The sequence below is a fragment of the Lutra lutra genome, chromosome 5 (assembly GCF_902655055.1).
Source record: "Lutra lutra chromosome 5, mLutLut1.2, whole genome shotgun sequence".
NCBI classification, from domain to species: Eukaryota; Metazoa; Chordata; class Mammalia; order Carnivora; family Mustelidae; genus Lutra; species Lutra lutra.
In genome coordinates, this window is record NC_062282.1 from 754338 (window position 1) to 779978 (window position 25641).

Consider the following 25641-nt stretch of genomic DNA (forward strand, 5'->3'; position numbering starts at 1 on the left):
TCTGGTGCTCCTTGCTCTCACGCACAGGTCCGATTTCCACGTGTTGCTGAAACGACCCCTCCTAACCCTCGTTACAGAGCAGATGTGCTGTGACTCCCCCAGCTTACATGTTTGTAAAAACTTTAACTCTAAACTATATTCTAGAATGTATTTTCTCTAGAAAGGATTCAGTTAGATTTTTTCCTTTTTTCCTTTCAGTATTTTTTTATAGGTTTAATTTGTTTATTTGAGACAGCACACAGGCAGGGGGAGGGGCAGAGGGAGAAGAAGGCTCCCCTCGAGCAGGGAGCCCGACATGGGGCTCGATCCCAAGACCCTGCAATCATGACCTGAGCCGAAGGCAGAGGCTTTAACCCACTGAGCCACCAGGCGCCCCTTAAAGACATCTTCCAAATTGAATTGTTTCTGGTGAGAAGTCTCCTGTATCAATTTTGTTGTTATTCCTTTGGGTGTCATGCATGGTTCTTCTCTGGCTACTTTACAGATTTTTCTCTTTGCTGCAAATCAGCGGTATGATTCTGCACACCTTTTGGTTTTCTTCTTGTTCCTTGTGCTGGGTTCTTGTTGGACTTCTCAAATCTGTGGGTTTTTGTTTTTTTTTTTAGTTTTATTTTTTATAAACATATAATATATTTTTATCCCCAGGGGTACAGGTCTGCGAATTGCCAGGCTTACACACTTCACAGCACTCACCATAGCACATACCCTCCCAAATGTCCATAACCCCACCCCCCCTCCCAACCACCCTCCCCCCATCAACCCTCAGTTTGTTTTGTGAGATTAAGAGTCACTTATGGTTTGTCTCCCTCCCAATCCCATCTTGTTACATTTATTCTTCTCCTACCCCCTTAACCCCCCATGTTGCATCTCCTCTCCCTCATATCAGGGAGATCCTATGATAGTTGTCTTTCTCTGATTGACTTATTTCGCTAAGCATGATACCCTCTAGTTCCATCCACGTCGTCGCAAATGGCAAGATTTCATTTCTTTTGATGGCTGCATAGCATTCCATTGTGTATATATACCACATCTTCTTTATCCATTCGTCTGTTGATGGACATCTAGGTTCTTTCCATAGTTTGGCTATTGTAGACATTGCTGCTATAAACATTCGGGTGCACGTGCCCCTTCGGATCACTATGTTCGTATCTTTAGGGTAAATACCCAGCAGTGCAATTGCAGGGTCATAGGGTAGTTCTATTTTCAACATTTTGAGGAACCTCCATGCTGTTTTCCAGAGTGGTTGCACCAGCTTGCATTCCCACCAACAGTGTAGGAGGGTTCCCCTTTCTCCGCATCCTCGCCAGCATCTGTCATTTCCTGACTTGTTAATTTTAGCCATTCTGACTGGTGTGAGGTGATATCTCATGGTGGTTTTGATTTGTATTTCCCTAATGCCGAGTGATATGGAGCACTTTTTCATGTGTCTGTTGGCCATCTGGATGTCTTCTTTGCAGAAATATCTGTTCATGTCCTCTGCCCATTTCTTGATCGGATTATTGTTCCTTGGTTGTTGAGTTTGCTAAGTTCTTTATAGATTTTGGACACTAGCCCTTTATCTGATATGTCATTTGCAAATATCTTCTCCCATTCTGTCAGTTGTCTTTTGGTTTTGTTAACTGTTTCCTTTGCTGTGCAAAAGCTTTTGATCTTGATAAAATCCCAAGAGTTCATTTTTGCCCTTGCTTCCCTTGCCTTTGGCGATGTTCCTAGGAAGATGTTGCTGCAGCTGAGGTCAAAGAGGTTGCTGCCTGTGTTCTCCTCGAGGATTTTGATGGATTCCTTTCTCACATTGAGGTCCTTCATCCATTTTGAGTCTATTTTCGTGTGTGGTGTAAGGAGATGATCCAGTTTCATTTTTCTGCATGTGGCTGTCCAATTTTCCCAACACCATTTATTGAGGAGGCTGTCTTTGTTCCATTGGACATTCTTTCCTGCTTTGTCGAAGATGAGTTGACCATAGAGTTGAGGGTCCATTTCTGGGCTCTCTATTCTGTGCCATTGATCTATGGGTCTGTTTTTGTGCCAGTACCATGCTGTCTTGATGATGACAGCTTTGTAATAGAGCTTGAAGTCTGGAATTGTGATGCCACCAACTTTGGCTTTCTTTTTCAATATTCCTTTGGCTATTCGAGGTCTTTTCTGGTTCCATATAAATTTTAGGATTATTTGTTCCATTTCTTTGAAAAAAATGGATGGTACTTTGATAGGAATTGCATTAAATGTGTAGATTGCTTTAGGTAGCATAGACATTTTCATAATATTTATTCTTCCAATCCAGGAGCATGGAACATTTTTCCATTTCTTTGTGTCTTCCTCAATTTCTTTCATGAGTACTTTATAGTTTTCTGTGTATAGATTCTTAGTCTCTTTGGTTAGGTTTATTCCTAGGTATCTTATAGTTTTGGGTGCAATTGTAAATGGGATGGACTCCTTAATTTCTCTTTCTTCTGTCTTGTTGTTGGTGTAGAGAAATGCAACTGATTTCTGTGCATTGATTTTATATCCTGACACTTTACTGAATTCCTGTACAAGTTCTAGCAGTTTTGCAGTGGAGTCTTTTGGGTTTTCCACATATAGTATCATATCATCTGCAAAGAGTGATAGTTTGACTTCTTCTTTGCCAATTTGGATGCCTTTAATTTCCTTTTGTTGTCTGATTGCTGAGGCTAGGACTTCTAGTACTATGTTGAATAGCAGTGGTGATAACGGACATCCCTGCCGTGTTCCTGACCTTAGCGGAAAAGCTTTCAGTTTTTCTCCATTGAGAATGATATTTGCGGTGGGTTTTTCATAGATGGCTTTGATAATATTGAGGTATGTGCCGTCTATCCCTACACTTTGAAGAGTTTTGATAAGGAAGGGATGCTGTACTTTGTCAAATGCTATTTCAGCATCTATGGAGAGTATCATATGATTCTTGTTCTTTCTTTTATTAATGTGTTGTATCACATTGATTGATTTGCGGATGTTGAACCAACCTTGCAGCCCTGGAATAAATCCCACTTGCTCGTGGTGAATAATCCTTTTAATGTACTGTTGAATCCTATTGGCTAGTATTTTGGCGAGAATTTTTGCATCTGTGTTCATCAAGGATATTGGTCTGTAGTTCTCTTTTTTGTTGGGATCCTTGTCTGGTTTTGGGATCAAGGTGATGCTGGCCTCATAAAATGAGTTTGGAAGTTTTCCTTCCATTTCTATTTTTTGGAACAGTTTCAGGAGAATAGGAATTAGTTCTTCTTTAAATGTTTGGTAGAATTCCCCCGGGAAGCCATCTGGCCCTGGGCTTTTGTTTGTTTGGAAATTCTTGATGACTGTTTCAATCTCCTTACTGGTTATGGGTCTGTTCAGGCTTTCCATTTCTTCCTGGTTCAGTTGTGGTAGTTTATATGTCTCTAGGAATGCATCCATTTCTTCCAGATTGTCAAATTTGTTGGCGTAGAGTTGCTCATAGTATGTTCTTATAATTGTCTGTATTTCTTTGGTGTTCGTTGTGATCTCTCCTCTTTCATTCATGATTTTATTTATTTGGGTCCTTTCTCTTTTCTTTTTGATAAGTCTGGCCAGGGGTTTATCAATCTTATTAATTCTTTCAAAGAACCAGCTCTTCGTTTCGTTGATTTGTTCTATTGTTTTTTTGGTTTCTATTTCATTGATTTCTGCTCTGATCTTTATGATTTCTCTTCTCCTGCTGGGTTTAGGGTTTCTTTCTTGTTCTTTCTCCAGCTCTTTTAGGTGTAGGGTTAGATTGTGTACCTGAGACCTTTCTTGTTTCTTGAGAAAGGCTTATACCGCTATATATTTTCCTCTCAGGACTGCCTTTGTTGTGTCCCACGGATTTTGAGCTGTTGTGTTTTCATTATCATTTGTTTCCATGAATTTTTTCAATTCTTCTTTAATTTCCTGGTTGACCCATTCATTCTTTAGAAGGATGCTGTTTAGTCTCCATGTATTTGGGTTCTTTCCAAATTTCCTCTTGTGATTGAGTTCTAGCTTCAGAGCATTGTGGTCTGAAAATATGCAGGGAATGATTCCAATCTTTTGATAACGGTTGAGACCTGATTTAGGACCAAGAATGTGATCTATTCTGGAGAATGTTCCATGTGCACTAGAGAAGAATGTGTATTCTGTTGCTTTGGGATGAAATGTTCTGAATAGATCTGTGATGTCCATCTGGTCCAGTGTGTCATTTAAGGCCTTTATTTCCTTGTTGATCTTTTGCTTGGATGATCTGTCCATTTCAGTGAGGGGAGTGTTAAAATCCCCTACTATTATTGTATTATTGTCAATGTGTTTCTTTGATTTTGTTATTAATTGGTTTATATAGTTGGCTGCTCCCACGTGAGGGGCATAGATATTTAAAATTGTTAGATCTTCTTGTTGGACAGATCCTTTGAGTATGATATAGTGTCCTTCCTCATCTCTTATTATAGTCTTTGGCTTAAAATCTAATTGATCTGATATAAGGAATGCCAGTCCTGCTTTCTTCTGATGCCCATTAGCATGGTAAATTCTTTTCCACCCCCTCACTTTAAATCTGGAGGTGTCTTCAGGTTTAAGATGAGTTTCTTGTAGGCAACATATAGATGGGTTTTGTTTTTTTATCCATTCTGATACCCTGTGTCTTTTGATTGGGGCATTTAGCCCATTAACATTCAGGGTAAGTATTGAGAGATATGAATTTCGTGCCATTGTATTGCCTGTAAGGTGACTGTTATTGTATATTGTCTCTGTTTCTTTCTGATCTACTACTTTGAGGGTCTCTCTTTGCTGAGAGGACCCCTTTCAATATTTCCTGTAGAGCTGGTTTGGTATTTGCAAATTCTTTCAGTTTTTGTTTGTCCTGGAAGCTTTTAATCTCTCCTTCTATTTTCAATGATAGCCTAGCTGGATACAGTATTCTTGGCTGCATGTTTTTCTCATTTAGTACTCTGAATATATCATGCCAGCTCTTTCTGGCCTGCCAGGTCTCTGTGGATAAGTCTGCTGCCAATCTAATATTTTTACCATTGTACGTTACAGACTTCTTTTCCCGGGCTGCTTTCAGAATTTTGTCACTAAGACTTGTACATTTTACTATTAGGTGACTATTAGGTGATTTTGAGGGGGTTTCTCTGAACCTCCTGGATTTTGATGCTTGTTCCCTCTGCCATATTGGGGAAATTCTCTCCAATAATTCTCTCCAATATACCTTCTGCTCCCCTGTTTCCTTGTCTTCTGGAATCCCAATTATTCTAATGTTGTTTCGTCTTATGGTGTCACTTATCTCTCGAATTCTCCCCTCGTGGTCCAGTAGCTGTTTGTCCCTCTTTTGCTCAGCTTCTTTATTCTCTGTCATTTGGTCTTCTATATCGCTAATTCTTTCTTCTGCCTCATTTATCCTAGCAGTGAGAGCCTCCATTTTTGATTGCACCTCATTAATAGCTTTTTTGATTTCAACTTGGTTAGATTTTAGTTCTTTTATTTCTCCAGAAAGGGCTTTTATATCTCCCAAGAGGGTTTCTGTAATATCTTCCATGCCTTTTTTGAGCCCAGCTAGAACCTTGAGAATCATCATTCTGAACTCTAGATCTGACATATTACCAATGTCTGTATTGATTGGGTTCCTGGCCTTTGGTACTGCCTCTTGTTCTTTTTTTTTGTGGTGAATTTTTCCGCCTTGTCATTTTGTCCAGATAAGAGTTTATGAAGGAGCAAGTAAAATACTAAAAGGGTGGCAACAACCCCAGAAAAATATGCTTTAGCCAAATCAGAAGAGATCCCAAATCGTGAGGGGGGAGAAAGGGGATAAAAAGGGGTTCAGAAGAAAAAAAAAAGAAGAGAAACAATTTAAAAAAGAAAACCAATAAAGAAAAAAATATAAAAAGGAAAATATATATATATATTAGATAAACTAGTTAAAAAACGTTAAAAAAGAAAAGTGTAAAAGTTTAAAAAATTTTGGCAGAAGAAGAGAAAAAAAATTGAAAAAGAGAAAAAAAAATTAAATTAACTGCAAGGCTAAGGAATCATGGGGAGAAAGCCACGAGTTCCGTGCTTTGCTTTCTTCTCCTCTGGAATTCCGCCGCTCTCCTTGGTATTGAAACTGCACTCCTTGGTAGGTGAACTTGGTCCTGGCTGGGTTTCCCGTTGATCTTCTGGGGGAGGGGCCTGTTGTAGTCATTCTCAAGCGTCTTTGCCCCAGGCGGAGTTGCACCGCCCTTACCTGGGGCCGCGCTGAGTCATCCGCTCGGGTTTGCTTTCGGGAGCTTTTGTTCCCTGAGCGCTTTCCGTAGAGTCCGGAGGACGGGAATGAAGATGGTGGCCTCCCGGTCTCCGGCCCGGAGGAGCCGAGAGCCCGGGGCCCCTCTCCTCAGTGCGCCCTCAGAGAACAGCGCCCAACGACTCCCGTCACCCTGGCCTCCAGCCGCGCTCCGAGCTGACCGAGCCTGCGACCGGTTCAAGGCAACCCCGAGCTGAGAGTCACTCCTCGGCTCTGTCTCTGCAGCCGGCTTCCCCGTTCTAATACCGGTAAGCTCTGCGACACTGAGACACCCCCGATCCTTCTGCGACCCTGCGGGACCTGAGGCCGCGCTGACCCCGCCTGGGCTTCACCCCAGTTAAGCCTCTGGAGCGATGTCCCTCAGCGGAACAGACTTTTAAAAGTCCCGATTTCGTGCTCCGTTGCTCCGCTGCTTGCCGGGAGCCGGCCCCTCCCCCCGCGGTCTATCTTCCCGTCGCTTTGGATTCACTTCTCTGCCCGTCCTACCTTTCAGAAAGTGGTTGATTTTCTGTTTCTAGAGTTGCTGTTCTTCTTCTCTTCGATCTCCCGTTGGATTTGTAGGTGTTTGCAATCTTTAGATAAGCTATCTAGCTGATCTCCCGCTACCTGAAGTAGTCCTCAAATCTGTGGTTTTATATCTATTTTAAGCAAACCTGACAAGTCACCAGACATTTCTTCAAAGGCCTCCCCGGCCCTGCACCCCCCCCATCCTGGGCCCCTGCGGGTCCTGAATGTTTCCTTGTTTCCCTCAGTTTCATTCATACACATTCATACACAGTTTCATTCATACACCGCTGTCTTACACTTGTTACTGTTACTCTCTTATTCTGCAAGATCAGATCTCCCAGTGCTCCCCCCACCCCCACATTGTAGCCTCCCCTCCAGCTGCTAGGACCTGGAGTTGCGTTGACAACTGCTTCTGCATCCTTGTCCTGTTTCCCACGGGCTAGGCCCCAGCTCGCCAGTGTCTCCGTTGAGGACTGTGTTTTCTTGCTCCCTTGTAGATCTGTAATCGGATGCAGACGCTGTGAATTTTCACCTTCTTGGGTGAAGGGGATCTTAGCTGCTCACCGGGGAACAGAAGTCTTGGAAACTTGCTCCTTTCGAATCTTGTCTTTAAGCTTTGTTGGGGGGACCAACAGTGCTTGGTCTGTGACTGAGTTTTTCCCCAACTGTTGAGCTGGCCCCGGAACAGTGGGGCTTCCTCTCTGGCTGACTACAACGGGTATGACCACTCTTCGCGTGCAGGGTTGTCCCTTCAGATCCTTTCTGGTGGCTCCCACTTGAATGGGTATTGCCTCCTGACGCACAGGCACTGATCGGCAACCAGTGGGATACTGGGGACCTGGTGCTGCTCTCCAGGCTTCTCCCTGCCCAGCTCCCTCCTCTCAGGAGCCGGCCCCTCTGCTCCCCAGAGGCCCAGCCCCATCCCGTCGCTGGGACACCCGGGGTCCAGCGTGCGCCTCCCTCCGTGCCTGGTCCTCAGCATCTTCACGATGGTCATTTCACACATTGTGTCCAGTTGTCATCCTTTTGGACCAGAGAGTAAACCCTGCTGCATCTCCTCGTCCAGAAGGAGAAACTCCTAAAACAGAACTTTAAAGTCTTGTTTGAAAAACAAGAGAGGTTAAAAAGTTAACGAGCCACGTAACCGCCTCCAAAGTAGGAAAGAGGATATCAAAATAGATGCACTGTGTGTAAAAAAAACAAGGAATGACAGACCTGAGCGGAAGTCAGTGAAGGAGAAAACAACACATAGAGAATGAGCAGAGCTGAGCAGTTTCTGAAAAGACCAAAGATGCTGAAGCTGACAAACGCCGATGGAGCAAGAAGAAAAGGAATTACAGGGGCCCCTGGGCGGCTCAGTTGGAGAACTGCCTGCCTCCAGCTCCAGTCATGATCCTGGGGTCCTGGGATCGAGTCCCGCATCAGGCTCCCTGCTCAGTGAGGAGCCCACTCTCCCTCTGCCTGGGCGCACACGCTCTCTCTGACAAATAAAGAAATAAAATCTTTTTATTAAAAAAAAGAAGAAAGGAATTACAAGTAACTATTTAAGCAGTTGTTAGGCACTAGAAGCATTTTCCCCGGACCTCCAGGGCTGGCGGGTGGGGGCTTTTTGGAAACGATGTCTCTGCGGAGGGCCGAGCCCAGGTGAGGTCTTTATGGTGGGTCTGGAGCCAACAAGACTGTATCCTTGTCAACGGGGGATCTGGGGATGCGAGCTCAGGGAGGAGGTCACGTGAGGACAGCAGTGGCCGCCTCAGCCTCGGTAGGAGCCAGGCCCTGGCACCCTCACCCTGAGCCTCTGGCCTCTGGGACGGAACAAACGCTGATTTCCAGAAGCCGCCTTGGCAGGTCGCACTTCTGCCTAGAGGCTGCAGGCGCGCCCACGGGCCGCCCTGGGGATGCGGCCAAGAGGCCCTGAGAACCAGAGGATGCTAGGGGGAGGTTTAAGCCGAATGCACCAGTTCTTTAAGCGAAACAATGGAACTTCGAGTAGCTCCACGATAGCGACAGGAATTCTGGCAGCAGAAGTGAAAGTCCCGGCAACGATGCTGGGGCCCAGCTGCGCCCGAGGCCACGTCGGGAATGTTCTCAAGAACAGCACACAGGACAGGCTCCCCGCCCACCGGCGTGGTCCGTCCCCTCAGCCAGGGAGCCCAACACAGCTGCTACTAGAGACAGGACTACAGGGGAAATAGAGAAAAACAGGTCTGTTATCCACAGAGGAGGCCCAAATGGGCAGGGAGAATAGAAGATATCCAGCCCCGTTAGACGTCGGGGGCAAATCCAGGCCTCAGGAAGGTCCCCTGCGTGCCCACTGGACCGCAACACAAGCATGGGGCGGGTGTGACACCGGGGCCCTGGGGGGGCGGGTGTGACGCCAGAGGGCCCTGGGGGGGCGGGTGTGACGCCAGAGGGCCCTGGGGGGGCGGGTGTGACGCCAGAGGGCCCTGGGGGGGCGGGTGTGACACCGGGGCCCTGGGGGGGGGGCGGGTGTGACGCCAGAGGGCCCTGGGGGGTCGGGGCAGGTGTGACGTGGGGGACCCGGGATGACGCTGGAACAAGCCCAGGGACATCGGCTCCCCTGACGCCGGCACGCATGCGCTCCGCCTGAGCGGGGCCCCAGAGAGCGGACCGCTGCGCCCACTGAAGACACACGTGCGCTCTGGGTGACTTTATGCCCCAAACTGGACAAAACCCTGACATCTGCCCATAGTCCCCGAGGTGTGGCTGTTTCCACAGTGGGGTGCCACACAGCAGGGCAAGGGAGGGCCACGGGCGGAGAGAGAATTCCGAGCCATGGAAGCCAGACGAGTCCGGTGTGGGGCTCTGGGCAGGGAGGGACAGGCTGGGGGCTGCCGGGTGGTCTCTGCAGGCAGCCAGCCAGGAGGCGGGGGGGTGCGGGAACCCGTCGCTGGGAGCTGCCCACTCCGCTCCCACGGGGCTGTGTGAAAATTCACATGGGGGTGCTCCCCATGCAGGGGTCGGGCTGTGTCTACACTGGCACAGAAGCCCATCTGGACCATAGGACGAGAAAAGGTGAATGAGAAGGCTGGGGAGCCACGGAGGTACCCTGGGCCCTGGGCCTGGCAGCTGTGACTATGGGAAGGCCTCGAGTTGGGGGCACGACTCTGCATTGCCGTGTGGCTGAACCAGACCCCCCCGCCCCAAGGTGCCCCCAACAGACAGCAGGAGGCCAGAATGCAGAGTGAGAAGCAGTTATGCAGGGAGGGGCCCCAGGCCCAGGCTGCTGGCCCCCCAGAGGCTGGGAGAGGTGGGGGCTCTGGCCGGGAGCATCTGGTGGGACCCACCTGCCCACAGGGAAGCTGGAGACTGGCGGAGGACGAGATGTGTCTGTACGGGAAGCCAGTCAGTGGTGCCGTCCCGGGACCTGCAGGGGCCCCTCCCAGGCTGGAAATGAATGAGGGTCACTTGAACAGCCCGTCCTGCTCAGCTCACACACCCGGCTAGGAGCTGCAGACTCCCGAGAGGCACACACTGCGGTTTCCACTGTGAACGGACTGCGGCGACAGCGCAGTCAGTGTGAGTGGGGACAGGTGGGAGGCCCGTGTGCTCCCGAGCCTGGGCCTCCTGCAGACAGCATTCAGCTCCACCTTCTGCCCTGGGAGGAGCTCAGCATCGCCGGTGTGGACACAGCAGGACCCGAGTCCACAGCGAAAGTTGGAATTCGAAGCCAGCCCCACGGCAGATGCTGGGCACAGCCCCAAACGGTAACAGTAGCCGTGTGTACCCGTTGCGAGGGCAGAGCCTCAAGGGTAACCGCACAGAGCACGCGCCTGCCTTCGCTTCCTGCCCTGTCACGCCACTCCGCTCATCCGCCCTGACCTGGGGCATTCCTTAAAAAACGCCATCTGTCAGGCCAGTGGTGGCCATGTGACAAATTCAACACCAGGTACGTAGAAAGGTTTGTGATGTGAGAGCTCAAGAGGAAGCCTTTAAATTTGCCACGTGAACCCCCACCGCACGCACGTTTCCGAGAACAGGAGTGAAGCCACTTAGATGCCCCCCACCCCATCATCCCAGGCCCAGAAAACGTTACAGCCAGAGAAATTTATTTTAAAATAGAAACATACGTACATTAAGCTTTTAAAATAGTCAATTTTAAACCAAAAGAAAAAAAGCCATTTGATCCCAGTCTCTAAGGAGTGGATCTGAAGAGCCACTGGAGTGCTCGCAGGCCCCACGCGCTGCCCCCGGCCCCGGCGCTGTGCTGCCCACGGTCAGAGCCTGGTGCAGGGCGGGTGTCCCCGCCGGGGCCCCTCTCCATGACAACATGAAACGACTTGGGAGGTGACGGGAAACGTTCGTGTTTTGGCAATGCAGAAGATGGAACATCCGGGAATTTCACCAGAAGCATCCAAATACTCAGCCGACAACCCAGCTCTGCCGCGCGGAGGCCGACCCCACATGGCCTGGGAGGTGACTCATTCGGCGTGGGCCTTCCGCGACGGCTTCTCCTCATATGACTCCCCGAACTCGTTCACCCTGCTCTTATCCACGGGATAAAGCCTACAAGGACAAGATGCCCTTGGGCTCTGCCATCTGGAGGCGCTCGACCCCGGCAAGGAGGACCCAGTGAGCCCCGCTGCCACAGGAGAAAGATTCAGGGGTTCCCTCGTGCCCACCTGTTGTCGTATGTGCGTTTTTACAATCAGGATGGAGCTCTGTGCTCGAGGACCATTGGGGGCCCAGGGCAGCTGAGCTGAAGCAGAGACAGCTGGGGTCACTGTCCTCAGGGGCCCCAGCCCTGCCTGGCCAGGCACACAGCCCAGGGTGGCGTCCCCCTCTGTGCTCAGCCGCGTGCGGCAGGTGTCCAGGAGAGGTGCTGTTATACCATGGGACACACGGCCGGCCGGACCCACACGGTGGTACGTAGACCAGCTCGTCTCAGCCCGGAAGTAAGGGTGGTCTCCCCGCGCACACGGTCTCCTGCCCCGGGGGGCAGCAGCACGGGCGCCCCCGCACTCACCATCGCTGGTAAAGGTACACGAGGAACACCACGTCGTCCCTGAAGCACGCCAGCCGGTGGGACGTGGGCATGGTGATGATGAAGGCAAAGACGTCGTCGATGAAGGTGTTGAAGGCCTGTACGCCGGATGGGGAAGGAAGGAGCGCGGCCGTCAGTCACTCCTGAAGACCCCCGCCCCATGCACGGCCCCGTCCACCCCCGTCAAAGACGGCAGAGCGCCGCTCGGCAGACACCACGTGAGACTGCGGGTGTCCCAGCCACAGCACAAAGGCAGAGAACGGGCAAGTGCAGGAGGACACTGGACGCCAGGGAAGCCAACCCTGTGGCCTGGGGTGCCCAGGTCTCCCCAGACAGCAGGACGGCAAGGCCTGCGAGGGCTGCCCCGCAAACATGGGCTGGGCACGTGGCAGAGTGCCTGCTCCTCACAACTGGTTTTGGTCCTCCGGCATCTGGAGCCACAGAGCTGGAGCCCACCTCCCCTGAAAACTGCACGACACGCTCGGGAGGCCACATGGCCCAAGCGCCACCGCGTGGGATGCATCTTGCCAGGACGACCCCACGGCAGCTGGATGCGTCTGAGGATGGGGCCCCTGGGGGCAGGTGGGGTCTGCACTCTGGTGCGTATTGCCAAAAGAAACGTGGCTTTGATTAAAGAAAACGGCTTCGGCTGGGAGGACGGTCAGAGAACCACTGTCCTCGAGTCACCACCATGGCCCACACGGCTCAAAGGACCCCCCCTCCACCGTGAAGTGCCACCCAGCAGGACACTGACCTTGTAGGTGAAGGCCTTCCAGGGCAGGTGCGCCACTGACTTCATCTGGGGACAGGAAAGACGCGGCAGGTCAGCAGCCGGCCGCACAGGAGGCGCGGGGCGCTCGTGGGCCGAGGCTTACCTTGTAGTTCACGAACAGCTGAGGCAGCATGAACAGGAAGCCGAATGCGTACACCCCTGCGAGACAGACGTGGGCTGCAACGGCGCGGCGTCCGGGCAGGAGAGCTGATGCCCCGTGGCCCAACCACAGTCCTAGCCACGGGGTGTGCAACGGCAGCCCCTCCTGCTGCCCTCCGCAGGCCCTGCCCACACAGCAGGAGCCCACCACAGGGACTGCGCCAGACGGGCTCCGGCCCTCCGCTGCCCACAGAGAGCCCGGGCCGGGTAGGGCCGGCCCACCCTCCCGTCCCAAGATGTGGACCCAGCCGGGGCACAGGGCTCAAGGGCCAGGCGGTGTACTGTGCTCTGGGGCCTGCCCTTGGGAAACGGGTGCACACAGGGCCGTTCCCCGTGGCCCGGAGCTGTTCTCACGCGGAGGAAACGCACGGCTTGGGGCTCTGCGGCTGGAGTGGCCTGAGTGGGGCTCCCACAAACATATCCGGCATCTGGGGGCCCCCAAATGGAGTCCGGGCAGCAGCAAAGGTCCTGCCCGCACGACCTCAAACTGCATGGGCGCGTGCAGAGCCAAGAGGAGCTGCTCAACACCACGGGCGGGGCCGAGGCCCGTGACTCACCGTTAACGAAGCTGTTGATGAGCCAAGAGTACCAGCTGGAAGGGGAAGAGCGCCGTCAGCCCGCGCCCCGCCGTCAGCCCGCGCCCCGCCCCTTCCCGCCGTGCCCGTCCCGCCGGCCGGCAGCACAGCTGTGGAAACCGCGTCACAAACCCCCGGCGCGAAACGGTGCCGCTCCAGGCACCCCTGGAACACAAGTGCCGGGTGGCGGCCAGAGACCCACACTGGCGGGGTTCTCCGTCAGAGCTCCCAGCAGCACAAAGACCACACCTGGGGTCCAGCCGTCAGGGCTGTGTCTGCGCTCGGGGGCCACGCTGCCTGACCCGGCTTCCCCTTGTCCGGACGCATCCACCCTTGTCCCAGACACCAGGGCCACGGACACCCAGGGCCCTGCACGATGGCCTCGGTGCCCTCACTGCAGACTAAGGTCCCCTGGGCAAGGCCCTGCCCCTGTCCACACTGCAGGGGGCGCGGGGCACAGAGGCGGGCCGGGTTGGGCCAGAAGCCGAGGGCTGCCCCCAGGCAGACATGCAGCAGCGCGGGGCTGGGCACCGTCCTACCTCTTGTACTTGACGTTGAGCAGGGAGTAGACGGCGCCCCCGACGCACAGAGGGTAGAGCAGGTAAGACAAGTACTTCATGGCCTGCCGGGAACAGGCCACCTCCGTGAGCTTCCCCCGCGTGACGGGAAAAGACAAGCACGAAGAGCGAGCGACCCCGGCTTCAGGCAGCGAGCGCGCATGGTGCTGGGACGGCGGGTGCCGGGAACACACCACCGGGAGCGAGGCCGGACGGGGCGCGGGCAGAAGGCAGCCCACCAGCCCCCAGAGGCCAAAGGAACAGCTGCCGGAGACGAAGATGCAGAGACCCCCTGCGAGCTGCGTGCGGCGCATCCCGGGGCTCGTCCTGCTGCGAGTCTGGAGCGACACTGGGATCCCGGCAGGGCCGAGGGCAAAACGGCACCAAGGAAGCAGAGCGGGCCATGGTCCCCACGCAGGAAGCACAGCCACAGCAGTGCGGGGGCCGCCCGCCTCAGGACAGGGATCCCCACGTGCGGGGCTCGCCAGACTCTCAGCGACACAACGTGGGATCACAGCCCCCGCACGAACCACTGGGGACACCTCGGCACAGGTTCCCTGCCAGGCCCGGGACGCGAAGCCCCAAGCCTCCCTCCCCAGGTCAGAAAGCCTAAGCCGCAGGTGTGTCCCCCTCGGGCTCCAGTGGGCCCCAGCCCCACCCTCGCTGCCTACCTGAGTGTCATACTCCTCCGTCTTCCTCTCCGACTCACTGTAAGTGCCAAACTGTCACAAAACCCAACACGGTCCCGTCAGTCACCTGACTCCAGGCAAGCCCGAGCCACACAGGGACAGCCGCATACGGATGGGCAGGTGCACCCCGGTGGTGACCTCCAGCCGAATGTCTCCAGGCTCTGGTCCCATCCCCTGTGCCCCAGAGCCACCCAGGACCCAAAGAGGTCCCCAAGGGCCATAGTGAGTGCTGTGTGTGGCAGGAGCACGCCCACTAGCATGCCCCTCACCAAGGGAACAGGACGGACCTCGTGCTCCCGCCTAATTCCCCGTCCTTGATGGTTCACGACTCAGAGAGCTGAGGAGCTGTGAACCCCAAGTTCTCCTGAACGGGTCCGTCACGGAAGCAAAAGCAAAGTGCGTGAAAGACCCTCAGACCGACCGCAACCCCCAGCCCCCGTCAGGCCCGTCAGGCTGTCAGTGCTGTCCACGCTCCGTCCCCAGGAGGGACGTCCACCTGGGTCCAGCCCTGCCCAGGGAACCACACGCTGCAGCAGCCCTGGCCTCCACCAGCTGCTCCCACGCACTCATCTGCTGGGGGCTACCTGGAGCCACGCGCCCAAAGGATCCCTGGCCGGAGGGGGGCATCTAACCCGAGTGCCGCCAGGAGATGCGTGGGAGGCGCTCTAGGCCAGGCGAGCGGGCTGACTGGTGTGTGGCGGGAGGGGGGCGGCGCGGTCTCAAAGGTAGAAGCCCCACCTGGAATCTGGGTCTCAGGCCTCGCCAGAGCACGGTCATCTTCAAGGCCTTCTTCACCTTCCACAGCTGACGGAGAAGAGGAGCAGACATTCAGGCTCTGGGACCAAGGAGTCCCCAGAATATGCCGCGGGAAGCTGAGGGGCCATCGTGACTGCCTGCTTGGCCCCTCCAGCCCAGCCCGACGGACCTCACAGCCCGCACGCCCAGCCATCAGGTCCGTCTGCCCACGCAGACACCCCCACCTCCTCTGCACGGCCATCCTCCTGCGGCCGAGCCCCCATCCCCGCCCACCCTGCCTGCCCCCTGCTTGCCCGGCACCTTCCTCCTGGTTAGCCCTTGGAGGCCCCAAGCCTCTGCCCCAAGTCCTGCCATTTCCGGCCTCTGGGGGACCCACCCTGTCTCACCACCCCACTGAGGGGCGACCAGCGCAGCACAGCTGCTCCTGAGCTGGGCTCCACACGGTGACGGGTGGCCACGGGAGGGTCCCCACCCTCGCTCCCTGATGGGCGGACCAAGCGCCATCTCTGACCTGACCACCACGTGGGCCAGCGCCCGCGGGCAGGGGCACAGGAGCACAGCGGGGACAGGGCGGCACTGGAGACCAGAGGAGAACGTCCTGGCCTGTAACCGTCCCTCAGGACCAGGCACTGCTCACAACACAAGCCGTGAAGACCCTCACCCGCCGGCAAGCAGGCTTACACGGAGCCTTAAGAAAAACGCGCTAGCAACAGGCCTCTGGGGGAGGGACGATGCGCGTCCTTGAAGCCGCGCCGGCTGAGGGCGGACACCGCCACTCCGTTTCTCCGCCACCTCCCCTTCCCGCCAGAGCCCTGCAGGAAGGCACGCAGTCCCGTTCGGGCTCACTACAGGTCACGCACTCCGGCTCCACACACACTGGTCCCTCCACCCAGGCATCTACAAGACTCGTGGTCAGCGCGTAACCTACTCCGGCTTCTCGGCTGGCGGTCCCCTACTTCCGACAGACACGAGACCGAGGACCCGTCGGGGCGCCGGTCTTCCCTCCTGCCACCCCTGCTCCCCTGCAGCGGCCGAGTCCCTGCCTCGTTCTTCTCCCGTGCGCCGTCTGGGAAGCGGCACGGGCCTACCACCTCCTCCGCTGACCCCATGTCCCAGCCCCATCACCGTCCTCACGGCCTGGCCCCAAGCCGCCCACCCCACAGGACCCCTCTCCTGAGCCCCACACCACCAGGGCTGCCGCAGGGCACCGCGCTCCTGGACGCCTCGTCCCACACTTGGCTCCTCCACTAGCCAGCACAGCGCAAGCTGGTGGCTCTGCACCCAACGCGTCAAACACACCCGGCAGACGGCTGTCATAGGCGGGTGCTTTTTGGGGCCCACAGAGGCCGCTCCGCCCTGCCCCGCTGCTGGAGGGCAGTCCCCTCCCACACCCCTGGGTGTCCGCTCAGCACGGAGCCGAGAGCAGGACCAAGCACTGCCCCACAACTCACCTCGATGGCAGCGCCGATGCCCGCGGGGACCAGCACCAGCAGGCTCGTCTGCTCGTCCAGCAGGAACAGGAAGATGACCACCGTGCTGAAGCAGCGCCAGAGCACTGGGGGCAGGGGGTGGGGGCCGTGCTGAGGGGCTGGCCCTGCCCCATTCACACCCTGCCTCCCGGGTTCCCGCAGTCCCCACGTCAGCCCCACGCACCCCACACCCCGTCAAGTGTTCACTGACAACACCCTGCTGCTTCCTCAGTGCTGCTCACTGAAGCAGCAGAGCCACGCCCGCTGGGGCGCCACCGGGGGGATGCGGGCATGACCTGGGGACCTGGGGTCCCACAGCACCTGCTGTCTGCCCTCTGCTCCCCAGGAAGGGCCAGAGGGGCAGGAGGACTCAGTGGGGGCCCCCGTCCACTCGGAGGACACCAGAGAACAGAAGGATCTGAGACACGGACGACACGGGGTCCCCCCAGCAGCAGAGCCCCGTCCTGGCCATGCCGTTGCTGCCAGAGAAACGAGCTGTCTCCTGTTTGAGGTCCGTGCCCCGCGGCCGCACACCAGCGCACTCTGAGACCCAGCGTCTGTCACAGCTGAGGCGGGCCCCGGCGTGCAGCCTCCATCGCCCCCCAAGGTCACAGGCCTACCAGACGCGCTGTGTGATCCGGACATGTCCCTCCCCCAGCACTGCTAGGGCGCAGGGTCCCCAGCTGGTGGCTGTCAGAGACAACCCCACACCCCACCTCGTTCCAAGACGAGCCTTCAACGCCCGTCTTTACCAACCGCAGGACGGGCCCCGGCAGCGGCCGGAAGCCCGAGAGCACCCACCTGCTTTGGTGGACATTCCTATCATGCTCTTCTTTTTCTTCCAGAAGCTGATGTCGTTTTTAAACGCCAGGAAATCAAACAGAAGCTGCAAAGAAAGGAGCACGGCAATGCACACCTCACCCTGCTCCCAGGCTGCCCTCCACCCAGGGACTACGGGTACGACCCGACCCGGGTCCCAAGGACACAGCCAGATGCATGCCAGGCGCCACAGAAGCCCGCGGACCTGTGTCCCATCCAGCCCGCCAGAACTGTGGGGTGTATGACTGCAATCATGAGCTGCACGCCCGCGGGGACGTCTCCCTACTGCCCTCGCTGGGTCCCGTGGCTCTGACCCGGAGCGCAGGGGTGGGCACTGCCCGCCTCGGAAGCACACGAGCGCTCACAGACCCTGACCTTAGACAGACCACGGCTCCCCAGCTCAGTTCTGCAAAGCTGCAGCCTGGCCGTTGGGACCGGCTGCAGTAGGGCTCCCATGCCGGCCGGCTCTGGCCTCGCCCACCCCCGCCCTGCCTGCTCTCCGGTCCAGCACTGCCGGCGCATGGGGGTCAGCTCCCCTCTACCAGCTGGGAGGCTCCTTGCGTGAAGAGGGATTCTGTGCAAGGATTAGTCCTCGGACGTTAAAATCACGGCGCCAAGACGACGTAACAGAGCATTCGTATCGTGGAGTCCTCCGCGAACCTCACAGACTTTGGGTTCCTTTCTTCCCAAAATGGCTCCAAGACCAGCAGACAAAACCCAAGTCCTTCAAGGGGTCAGGGACCCAGGTCCAGACACCCGCCCCCTGGGGTGGGGTTTGAGGGCAGGGCAGCCTCCACCTCTCGGGCCCGCAGGCCGCACAGAGCCTGGCCTGAGGCCGACGGCGCCCGCAGAGCCACTAGCCCCGTGACCGCTCACATGAAACGCTGCGACGAAGAAGGTCAGAGCTAGGAAGTACAAGTTGGTGTCGACGAAAATGCCCTTGACTTCATCCGCGTCTTTCTCCGAAAATCCTGAGGGAAGAGGGAACGCGACGCGGGCTGAGCAAGTTGGTGCGTGAGGTCAGCGACACCCCTGCCGCAGGGACGCGCCCCGAGCTCAGGTGCCGCGGGCAAGGCCAGTGCTCCGCCCCAGGGCCACGTGCGCGGCGCTGCCCAGAAGCGGCTCAAGCAGCGCGGCGGGACGCGCCAGGGCTCCCCAAGCAGAGGGCCGCTCTGCCGGCCAGACAGAAAGGGCCCCCCACCCCGGGCGGCGCTCACCGAACTGCTGCAGAGAGTACACGGCGTCCTGCATGTGGATCCAGAAGCGCAGCCGCCCCAGCGAGATCTTGTCGTAGGCCACGGTGAGCGGCAGCTCCGTGCTGGAGCGGTTGATGACCTGCAGGAGCGCGGCCGTGAGCGCGCGTCCCTCCCACTGCCGGAGCCCGCCCGCCTGCCACCGCCGTGCACCTGTCCCATGCGGCAGAAGCCCCCGCTTCGCGCCCTGGCCCCGAGGAGCGACGGTCCAGTCTCTGAGCTGGCAGCTCCCACCTCGTCCTCTCTGAGCGCTCGGAGCTTCTCTGAGTGACAAGCCCTCGTCCTCTCAGCCACCCAAACCCCACGTGTGCCTTGGAACCCAGGTCTGCTCATCCCTCTGTCCCCGCCACCTCGATGCGAGGGGGCACCAAGACGCATCAGGAACGCGCTCTTGCCGATGAGCTGGGCACGGGCTGGCAGGGCCCCCACGCCTCCCCACAGAGACTGGGGTGCGGGCGGCATGGCCGGGTGGGCCTGCCCGTCCAGGGGACAACAGAGAGCCTCAGGAAGGCGGTGCCCCGAGCCAGCAGCGTGCAGCTGTGACGAGCTGCCAGGAGGGGGTGGGCGGCGCCAGAGAGGAGCGCGCTCTGTCTGGAGACGCGTAGGGGGCTCTACTGCCACGGGGGGAGGCGCCCCAGCACGCGGGGCACTGACCCCACTCCTCCAGGGCTCTGGCGAGTGTGTGAGCACCACGAGCCACACCACCATGTGAACGCGACCCTTGCTCACTGTGCAAAGCCCTGGCGGTGAGCACGACGTCAGCAGCCCGGGAACCAGGTGCCGGATCACCCCACCCTGAGACAGCGCCCCACGTGAGGGCAGGTGGGCGCAGGCCAGGGCCAAACCCTGGGGGGCCACTGCCCAAGCCCCGGCGACCTGGCTGTTCCGCAAAGATGGCGTTCTTTCTGGCGGGCAGCTGCGTGAGACGAAGCTCTAACATCGCAGGACGGCGAAGCGAGAAGCACTGGTGGCCCGTGTGCATGTTTTCGACTCTGAGGAGCAGCTCTGCATCCCACGAGGCCACTAAGCCCACAGGACGATGGGGACAGCGCAGGTGCCCGCAAACGCTGCCCCACAGCCTCCCGCCTCCCGTCCCCACTGCCCTCCCACCTGTCGGAACAGCACCTGGGCCAGGCAAGCCCGGAGCACAGCAGCCCCAGAGCCAGGGAGCACCGAATGCACGCTCCGGCGCGGCCGGCGTGGCCCAGATTTGCACAGAGCGCACAGCACACTCTGGGAGGCACCGGGGGGGGCCGGACTGCCCACTCTGGCCCACGGGCCCCGCAGATGTGGTCGGCCACCAGAGGGAAGTGCGGGCCCTGAGGGTCAGGGTTAACAGTGCAGAGCGAAGGCCACGTCTGAGCTCCTTGGCCAGCAGGTGGCGGTAGAGCTGGGGCAGGGGCCAGAGAGCAGGGAGCCCCAGGTCAGGTGCCTCTTTTCCTGCTCCCCGCTGTGCACCCCCTGAGCACCTGAGCTCTCCACGCCCTGGTCTCAGGAGCACGGACTCCAGCGGGGCCGTGCACACAGCCCCTGTTGTTGCACGTCCACAAGTAACACTGATGTGTCCACGAGCCACAGGGCAGGGCGGCCAGTCCAGCTGCCCAGAGAGACTGGAGAGGCCACCTGTGACCTCATTAACCCCCAAGACACAGACCACAGACACACCTCCACAGGCCAGGGAGAAGGCATCAGACCGTCTGTGCGGTGATCCACACCGAGCCTGGTGCAAATAAGGGACCTTCCACGATACCCGTCAAGCGGTCATTATTGCTCCCAGATCAGCTGTGTTTCATGGAACCCCTGATCTGCCCCGGCCGGCAGGGTGTGCGTTCCCTTCTACCCATGAGCTCAGCCCTGCCCAGGGCTGTCCTGGCGGGTGGGGGGAGGCCAAAGGCTCCATGGTGGATGGTGACAACATGTGGGGCCAGCCCTGAAGGGAGCAGCTGGCTCAGGACCCGCCCTAAGGCACTCTGCACCTGCGAGCCGAACGACTGGGGTTCGACGGAGCAACGTGCGTGAGCTGTTCTGAGCGACACTTGGCTCTCCCATAGGCCCTATGTGCCCGCCACACAGAACCTTCCCAGTTCCTTTCACCGAAGGAGGGCACGGGGACCCCAGAGCAGCCCCCGCCAAGTCAGGGACACGCGGGTGAGTTCTGGCAGGGCCGGGGGAGAAGCGCTTACCATGAGGTCCTTCACCCGGTTGCTAAGCTGGTCAATGAACAGGATGGGCAGGTAGTGCACCGTCTTCCCCAGCTGGATCCTGGTGGAGCAGTTTCCAGAGTCACAGTCAGAGGAACGAGAGACAGTGCAGACGCTGGATGTACCCCAGAGAAACCCCGCCACGGCTCCATGGGCCTCTGGTCACACGACCCCCGGACATAGCTTCCCCATGGAAGCAGGGGGATCTAATCAGATGCTCTTCCCTGGTCACAGCCATAGAAGAAAACTCCAGGGGCCACAGAGCGGGACACCACCCAGGCCGATGGAGAGCGACAAGCCCATGTATGCCCGGACCGGGAGGGCCCAGGGATGCAGTGGGAAAATGGAAATAAAACCCAGCTGCTGTCTGCACCTGGGGGGAGGCAGGAGGCTTTTCATGACCCTTTTATAACTTTTACACGTCTAATCACGCAACCGTTTTATACATTCAATAATAAAATTTAACTTTTAAAAAACAGAAAAGTCCTGTGACAACACTACAGTTACTCCTGACACGTGAATCAGGAAAACAAGCCTCGTCACAGCTGTTCCTAGGAGCCGCGTGGCCATCGATATCAGATCTTAGTTAACGTGCAGGACGCTCTAAGCTGCTCAAGCGATTTCAACACTCGTGCTCACCTCGTGATGGCCCCAGAACGACCTAAAGACCGATTCTCAGTTCACATAAATGAGTCCGGTCAAAGCAAAACACAGAGCGCTAACAGAGGAGTACCGAGGACTCCCAAGTCGGGGGACAGGGTCTGGGGCGCTGCAGGCAGCACTGCAGACCCCTCTGGGCTCTTATCGCAGGGGTGGCTCAGGGAGGCTGTGTGGTCCATCTATTTCTGGGGTCTGCGGGGCCACACTCCCACAGGTGTGCCCCACCCTCCACGCCAGCCCACAGAGCGCTGCTCCCCCTCCCCGACGGGACCAGCGGCACGTACATCTTCATGTACCGATGCACGTCGGCAGGCAAGGAGGCGCCGTCGAAGACGAAGTCCTCCGCCATCACATTCAGGGTCAGTCTCGGTCTCCAGTGAGAAACAGGCTCGTCCAGGGCACTCGGTGGCTTCTTCTCGGCTTCCAGCTGCTGCTACATGAAAGGAATGACTCAGCAGGAAAAGCCCGGTGCTGGAGGGGAGGGGCCGTCCCTGGGCCCGGTCTGGGGACCCAGGACCACATCCTGACACAGCACGAGCAGGGAGCAGTGCCTGGCAGAGTGTGGGGCCCCCACAGCTGCCAGCTCCACCAGAGTGACAGCCTCTCTCCCTTCTCCCAACACAAGCCAAAGGGTCCCTACTGTGCACCACCGACTCCTGCTTCAGGCCTTCAACCTGGCCTGCTCCCTGGGGGTTCTGAGAAGGGTGAGTCCCAGGCCAGCTGCAGGCGGTGTGGGCACTCAACTCGCAGCCCTGCCGCTGGCACCGAGACTCAGCTCCCTGACCACGTCTGACAAGTCGTCTGGAGGACAGATGCTGGGACTGGGCGTCAGTCCTAGACAGAGCTATGTTCAGCGCAGCAGCTAGGACTGCCCGGGAAATCTTCCAGATCTAACTGACACATTCTGTGTTCCAGGATCATCTCGTGAACCTCCCACCTAAACAAAGGGGTTCAGCTACGGTAACTTCTCTTATAAACCATCTTCAAGTAACACTAACAGCAAATGCTTACGTAGCTCTTGCACACCCCACAGACTCCTTCACACCCCTAAGATCCACCAACTCGTCGATGCCCCAGGAAAGCCCCGAGAAGCCGGGCCAAACTGTCCCCAAGAGAAAGGAGCTGAAGGGGTCTTTCCAAGGGGATCCCATGCGGGGCGGGCTCACAGATGCTTCCTGGAAAGCCACGTGTCCATGTACAAATGATCTCACGTTCTGTTCCACACAGACTCACATACCAACGTGCCTTGGCTTTACCCACAGCTTCGTAAGTAACCACCTAAGAGAATTCCAGTTTCCTCGTACGCGAACTTTTCTACAAATACAAAAATGAATCCCACACAAGTCCCCATTTCACGACTGTGAACAAAGTAAAGACCAAGAGGCGTCCTGCCCTACAGCCGGGCGGAGAGCCTCCCAGCGGCAAGGGACACCTGTGGGGACCTTCACAGAAGACACGCCCCCACGCCCGGCTGGGGAGCACAGACGCTCCCCGGAGCTTGAGAGGGTCCACGGCCTGAGAAGGAACCTATCCCTGGATCACCTGAACCACACGCAACTAACTTCGGGTGAAAGCCGTCCGCAGCCCACGGCAAGCGGCTCAGCGGTCATGCCCGTTCCATCAACCTGCTTCACTTTCCAGGGGTCACTGCAGCTCCACACAGAAGCCACACAAGTAGCAACACGTGAATGTGTGTCCCCAGGGGACAGCGCAGGCTGGGACTGGCCGGTGACGTCACGCAGACACTCACCTGGGTAGCAGATTCCCCGGTGAGCAGATTGACCTCTTCCGGTTTGGGGACCATGTAGGTGGTCAGAGGGCTCACCAGGTGCACCTGCTTCCCGTCGTGCCACGGCAGGACGCCGGCATGATGCAGGAATATGTAGGCGTACAGCGTCCCGTTGTTCCTCGTTTTCTTTGGTACGGAGACATTAACCGTCCTGAAACAAAAGAAAGGACTGTTTTCCAACGGTGTCCACGTGAGCTCACCCATGTACACACACGGGACAGGCTACCCCAAGTGTCCTCATAAGTGGTGCTGCTCCGAACTACCTCTAGCTCAGAAGCACCAGAACGGAAACCCACCGCCGCGGCTTACCGAAAGCCCAAGTGCCCGCTCTCCCAGGCCGGTCCCTGCCGACGCCGGCGGCTCTGCGCAACACTGAACGCACCTGCCGTTCCTGCCTCCGGCTCGGGCGCTCAGAGAACTTAGTTCCGGGCCTCGGCCAGGCCTACCGCGGCCAGGCAGGCTGAGGCCGACCCCAGGCCCATCGCTTCCCGTGCCCCTTGCACGGCCTCCCACGGCTCTTGCCCGGGCGGGCTGACCCCAGGACCTTCCCGCCAGCACGTCCCAGAGTCCTGCTGCCCTGTCTGATGCCTCCCAGACACCTCAGAGGAAGAAACCGGACTCCTGACCGGCAAGTGCTTTCCCCATTGCGCTTGCCCAGATCTTAAAAACCGGAGCTGTAAGGTCAGTTCGCTTCTTAAAGCCACGCAGAAACCCGAGCGCCTACATCACCTCCTCCGCAGTTACGTTCTTTAATTTCCTGCAGAATCGTCTTCCCCCGCACAGGGGACCCAGCAGCTGCGAAGGGATGCGCCGCCTCCGCTCGCCCCGCCGGCGCCCCTCAGAAGCCCGCTCCGGAGCCACAGCGGACTGCGGCGCAAGCGGCTTCCGGAGGGCCGGCGCCCAGCAGGGCCCGACCCGGCTCACCAGGAGCGCAGCAAACACCCGCCCAGCGGGGCGCGGGGCATCGCGGCTCCCCGGCAGCCCCGCCACGCGCGGCCCCCCGCTCCGCACGTCCCCGCCAGCAACGGCCGCCGCGCGGCGCCCGCCCACCTCTCGAACTTGGACTCCACGTCGAAGTCCTCCACGTTGAGGACCAGGTCCACGTTGTTCTCGGCCCCGAGGCTGGACCGGGTGGCGGTGTACACGCTGAGCTGCGGGGACACGCGCGGGCCGTCGGCGGCAAAGCCCGAAGGAAACCGCGCGTCCAGAGGCGACCCCGGGGGACGCGCCCCGACCGCCCCCAACCGGGACGCTTCGCTCCCCCGCGAGCAGCCCCCCGGGACTCCGCCCACGGCGCGGCGGCTCCGGCGCCTTCCGGGGAGACGGGGGCGGGGGCGGCGCCGGCAGCAGGAGCCCCGAGCAGGCACCACCCGCGGGGCGCGCTGGCGGGAAGGGCCCTCCCCGCCGGGGTCGCGCCGGCCGCCCGCGCTCACCTGCAGCTTCGGCCGCCGCGCCAGGTAGGGCCGGATGCAGCCGCCGCCGCCGGCGCACGGCCGCGTGTGGACGATGCCGTACATGACCCAGCAGGTGTGCGCCACGTACACCACGAACACGCCCACCACCAGGCTGGTGAAGGAGCTGCGGCCGCTCCACATGGCGCCGCCGCCCCCCGGGCCGAGCGCGGCGCCCGCCTCGGCCCCGCCCGGCCCGCCTCGCAGCCGCGGGCCCCGCCGCCTCCCCGGCGCGCTGCCGGGTGCTCCGGCCGCCGCCGCTCACGCGAGAGCCGCCGCGCGCCGCCGCCACCACCGCCGCGTGAGAACGAACGCGCCGCGCGCCGCGGGCCGCCGGCCGCCCCGCATGCTCCCGCCGCCCTCCGGCCGACCTGTCGCCCCAGGATTCGCCGTCCGGCGGCCGCTTCCGGGTCCCCTGCCGTCCGCCGGAAGCGGGCGTGCCGCGCGGCCCCCTGGGAAACGCAGTCCCACCGACGCCAGGCACGCACGCACGCGCGCGTCAGGGGCGCGTCGCACGCTGCTGACGTCTCCTGCCCGCGCCGGCCTCCCGGCGTGCCTGGCGGCGTCCGAGTGCTGGGGCCTCGGCCTGTGGAGGGCGGGGTTTTCGCGAGGGGAGGGGCATGGGGAGGGGCAGGGCTGGTGACGCGTCGCGAGGGGGTGTGGGGGTCAGAGGGCGGAGGGGGGGGCAGGGTTGGGGGCGGAGCGGGGCGCGGCTTG

General features: G+C 58.3%; 1 protein-coding gene across 2 annotated transcripts; it reads right to left on the reverse strand.

Annotated features, from left to right (window-relative positions):
* Nucleotides 1–10822: 10822 nt before the first annotated feature.
* Nucleotides 10823–25195, reverse strand: CLPTM1L (CLPTM1 like). 2 transcript variants are annotated; one of them, XM_047730052.1, is made up of 17 exons: nt 24907–25195; nt 24524–24624; nt 23435–23624; nt 21969–22117; nt 21007–21085; nt 18788–18905; nt 18447–18541; nt 17553–17637; nt 16734–16837; nt 15265–15330; nt 14509–14559; nt 13820–13902; nt 13263–13297; nt 12650–12705; nt 12529–12573; nt 11757–11872; nt 10823–11296 (listed from the first exon to the last, which is right to left on the reverse strand). In XM_047730052.1, the coding sequence occupies exons 1-17, from the start codon at nt 25066–25068 to the stop codon at nt 11212–11214; spliced, it is 1620 nt and encodes a 539-aa protein (XP_047586008.1). In that variant the 5' UTR covers nt 25069–25195; the 3' UTR covers nt 10823–11211. The 2 variants fall into 2 exon arrangements, with proteins under 2 accessions (XP_047586008.1, XP_047586009.1); XM_047730053.1 differs by having other exon boundaries at nt 21969–22114; nt 24907–25194.
* Nucleotides 25196–25641: the final 446 nt, after the last annotated feature.

Coding starts and splice junctions, on each gene's coding strand:
- CLPTM1L (XM_047730052.1), bottom strand. CDS start 25,068: ATGTGGAGCGGCCGCAGCTCCTTCACCAGCCTGGTGGTGGGCGTGTTC. Junction 23,625..24,523: donor GTGGAGTCCAAGTTCGAGAG/GTGGGCGGGCGC, acceptor CTTTTGTTTCAG/GACGGTTAATGTCTCCGTAC. Junction 22,118..23,434: donor CCGGGGAATCTGCTACCCAG/GTGAGTGTCTGC, acceptor CCTTTCATGTAG/CAGCAGCTGGAAGCCGAGAA.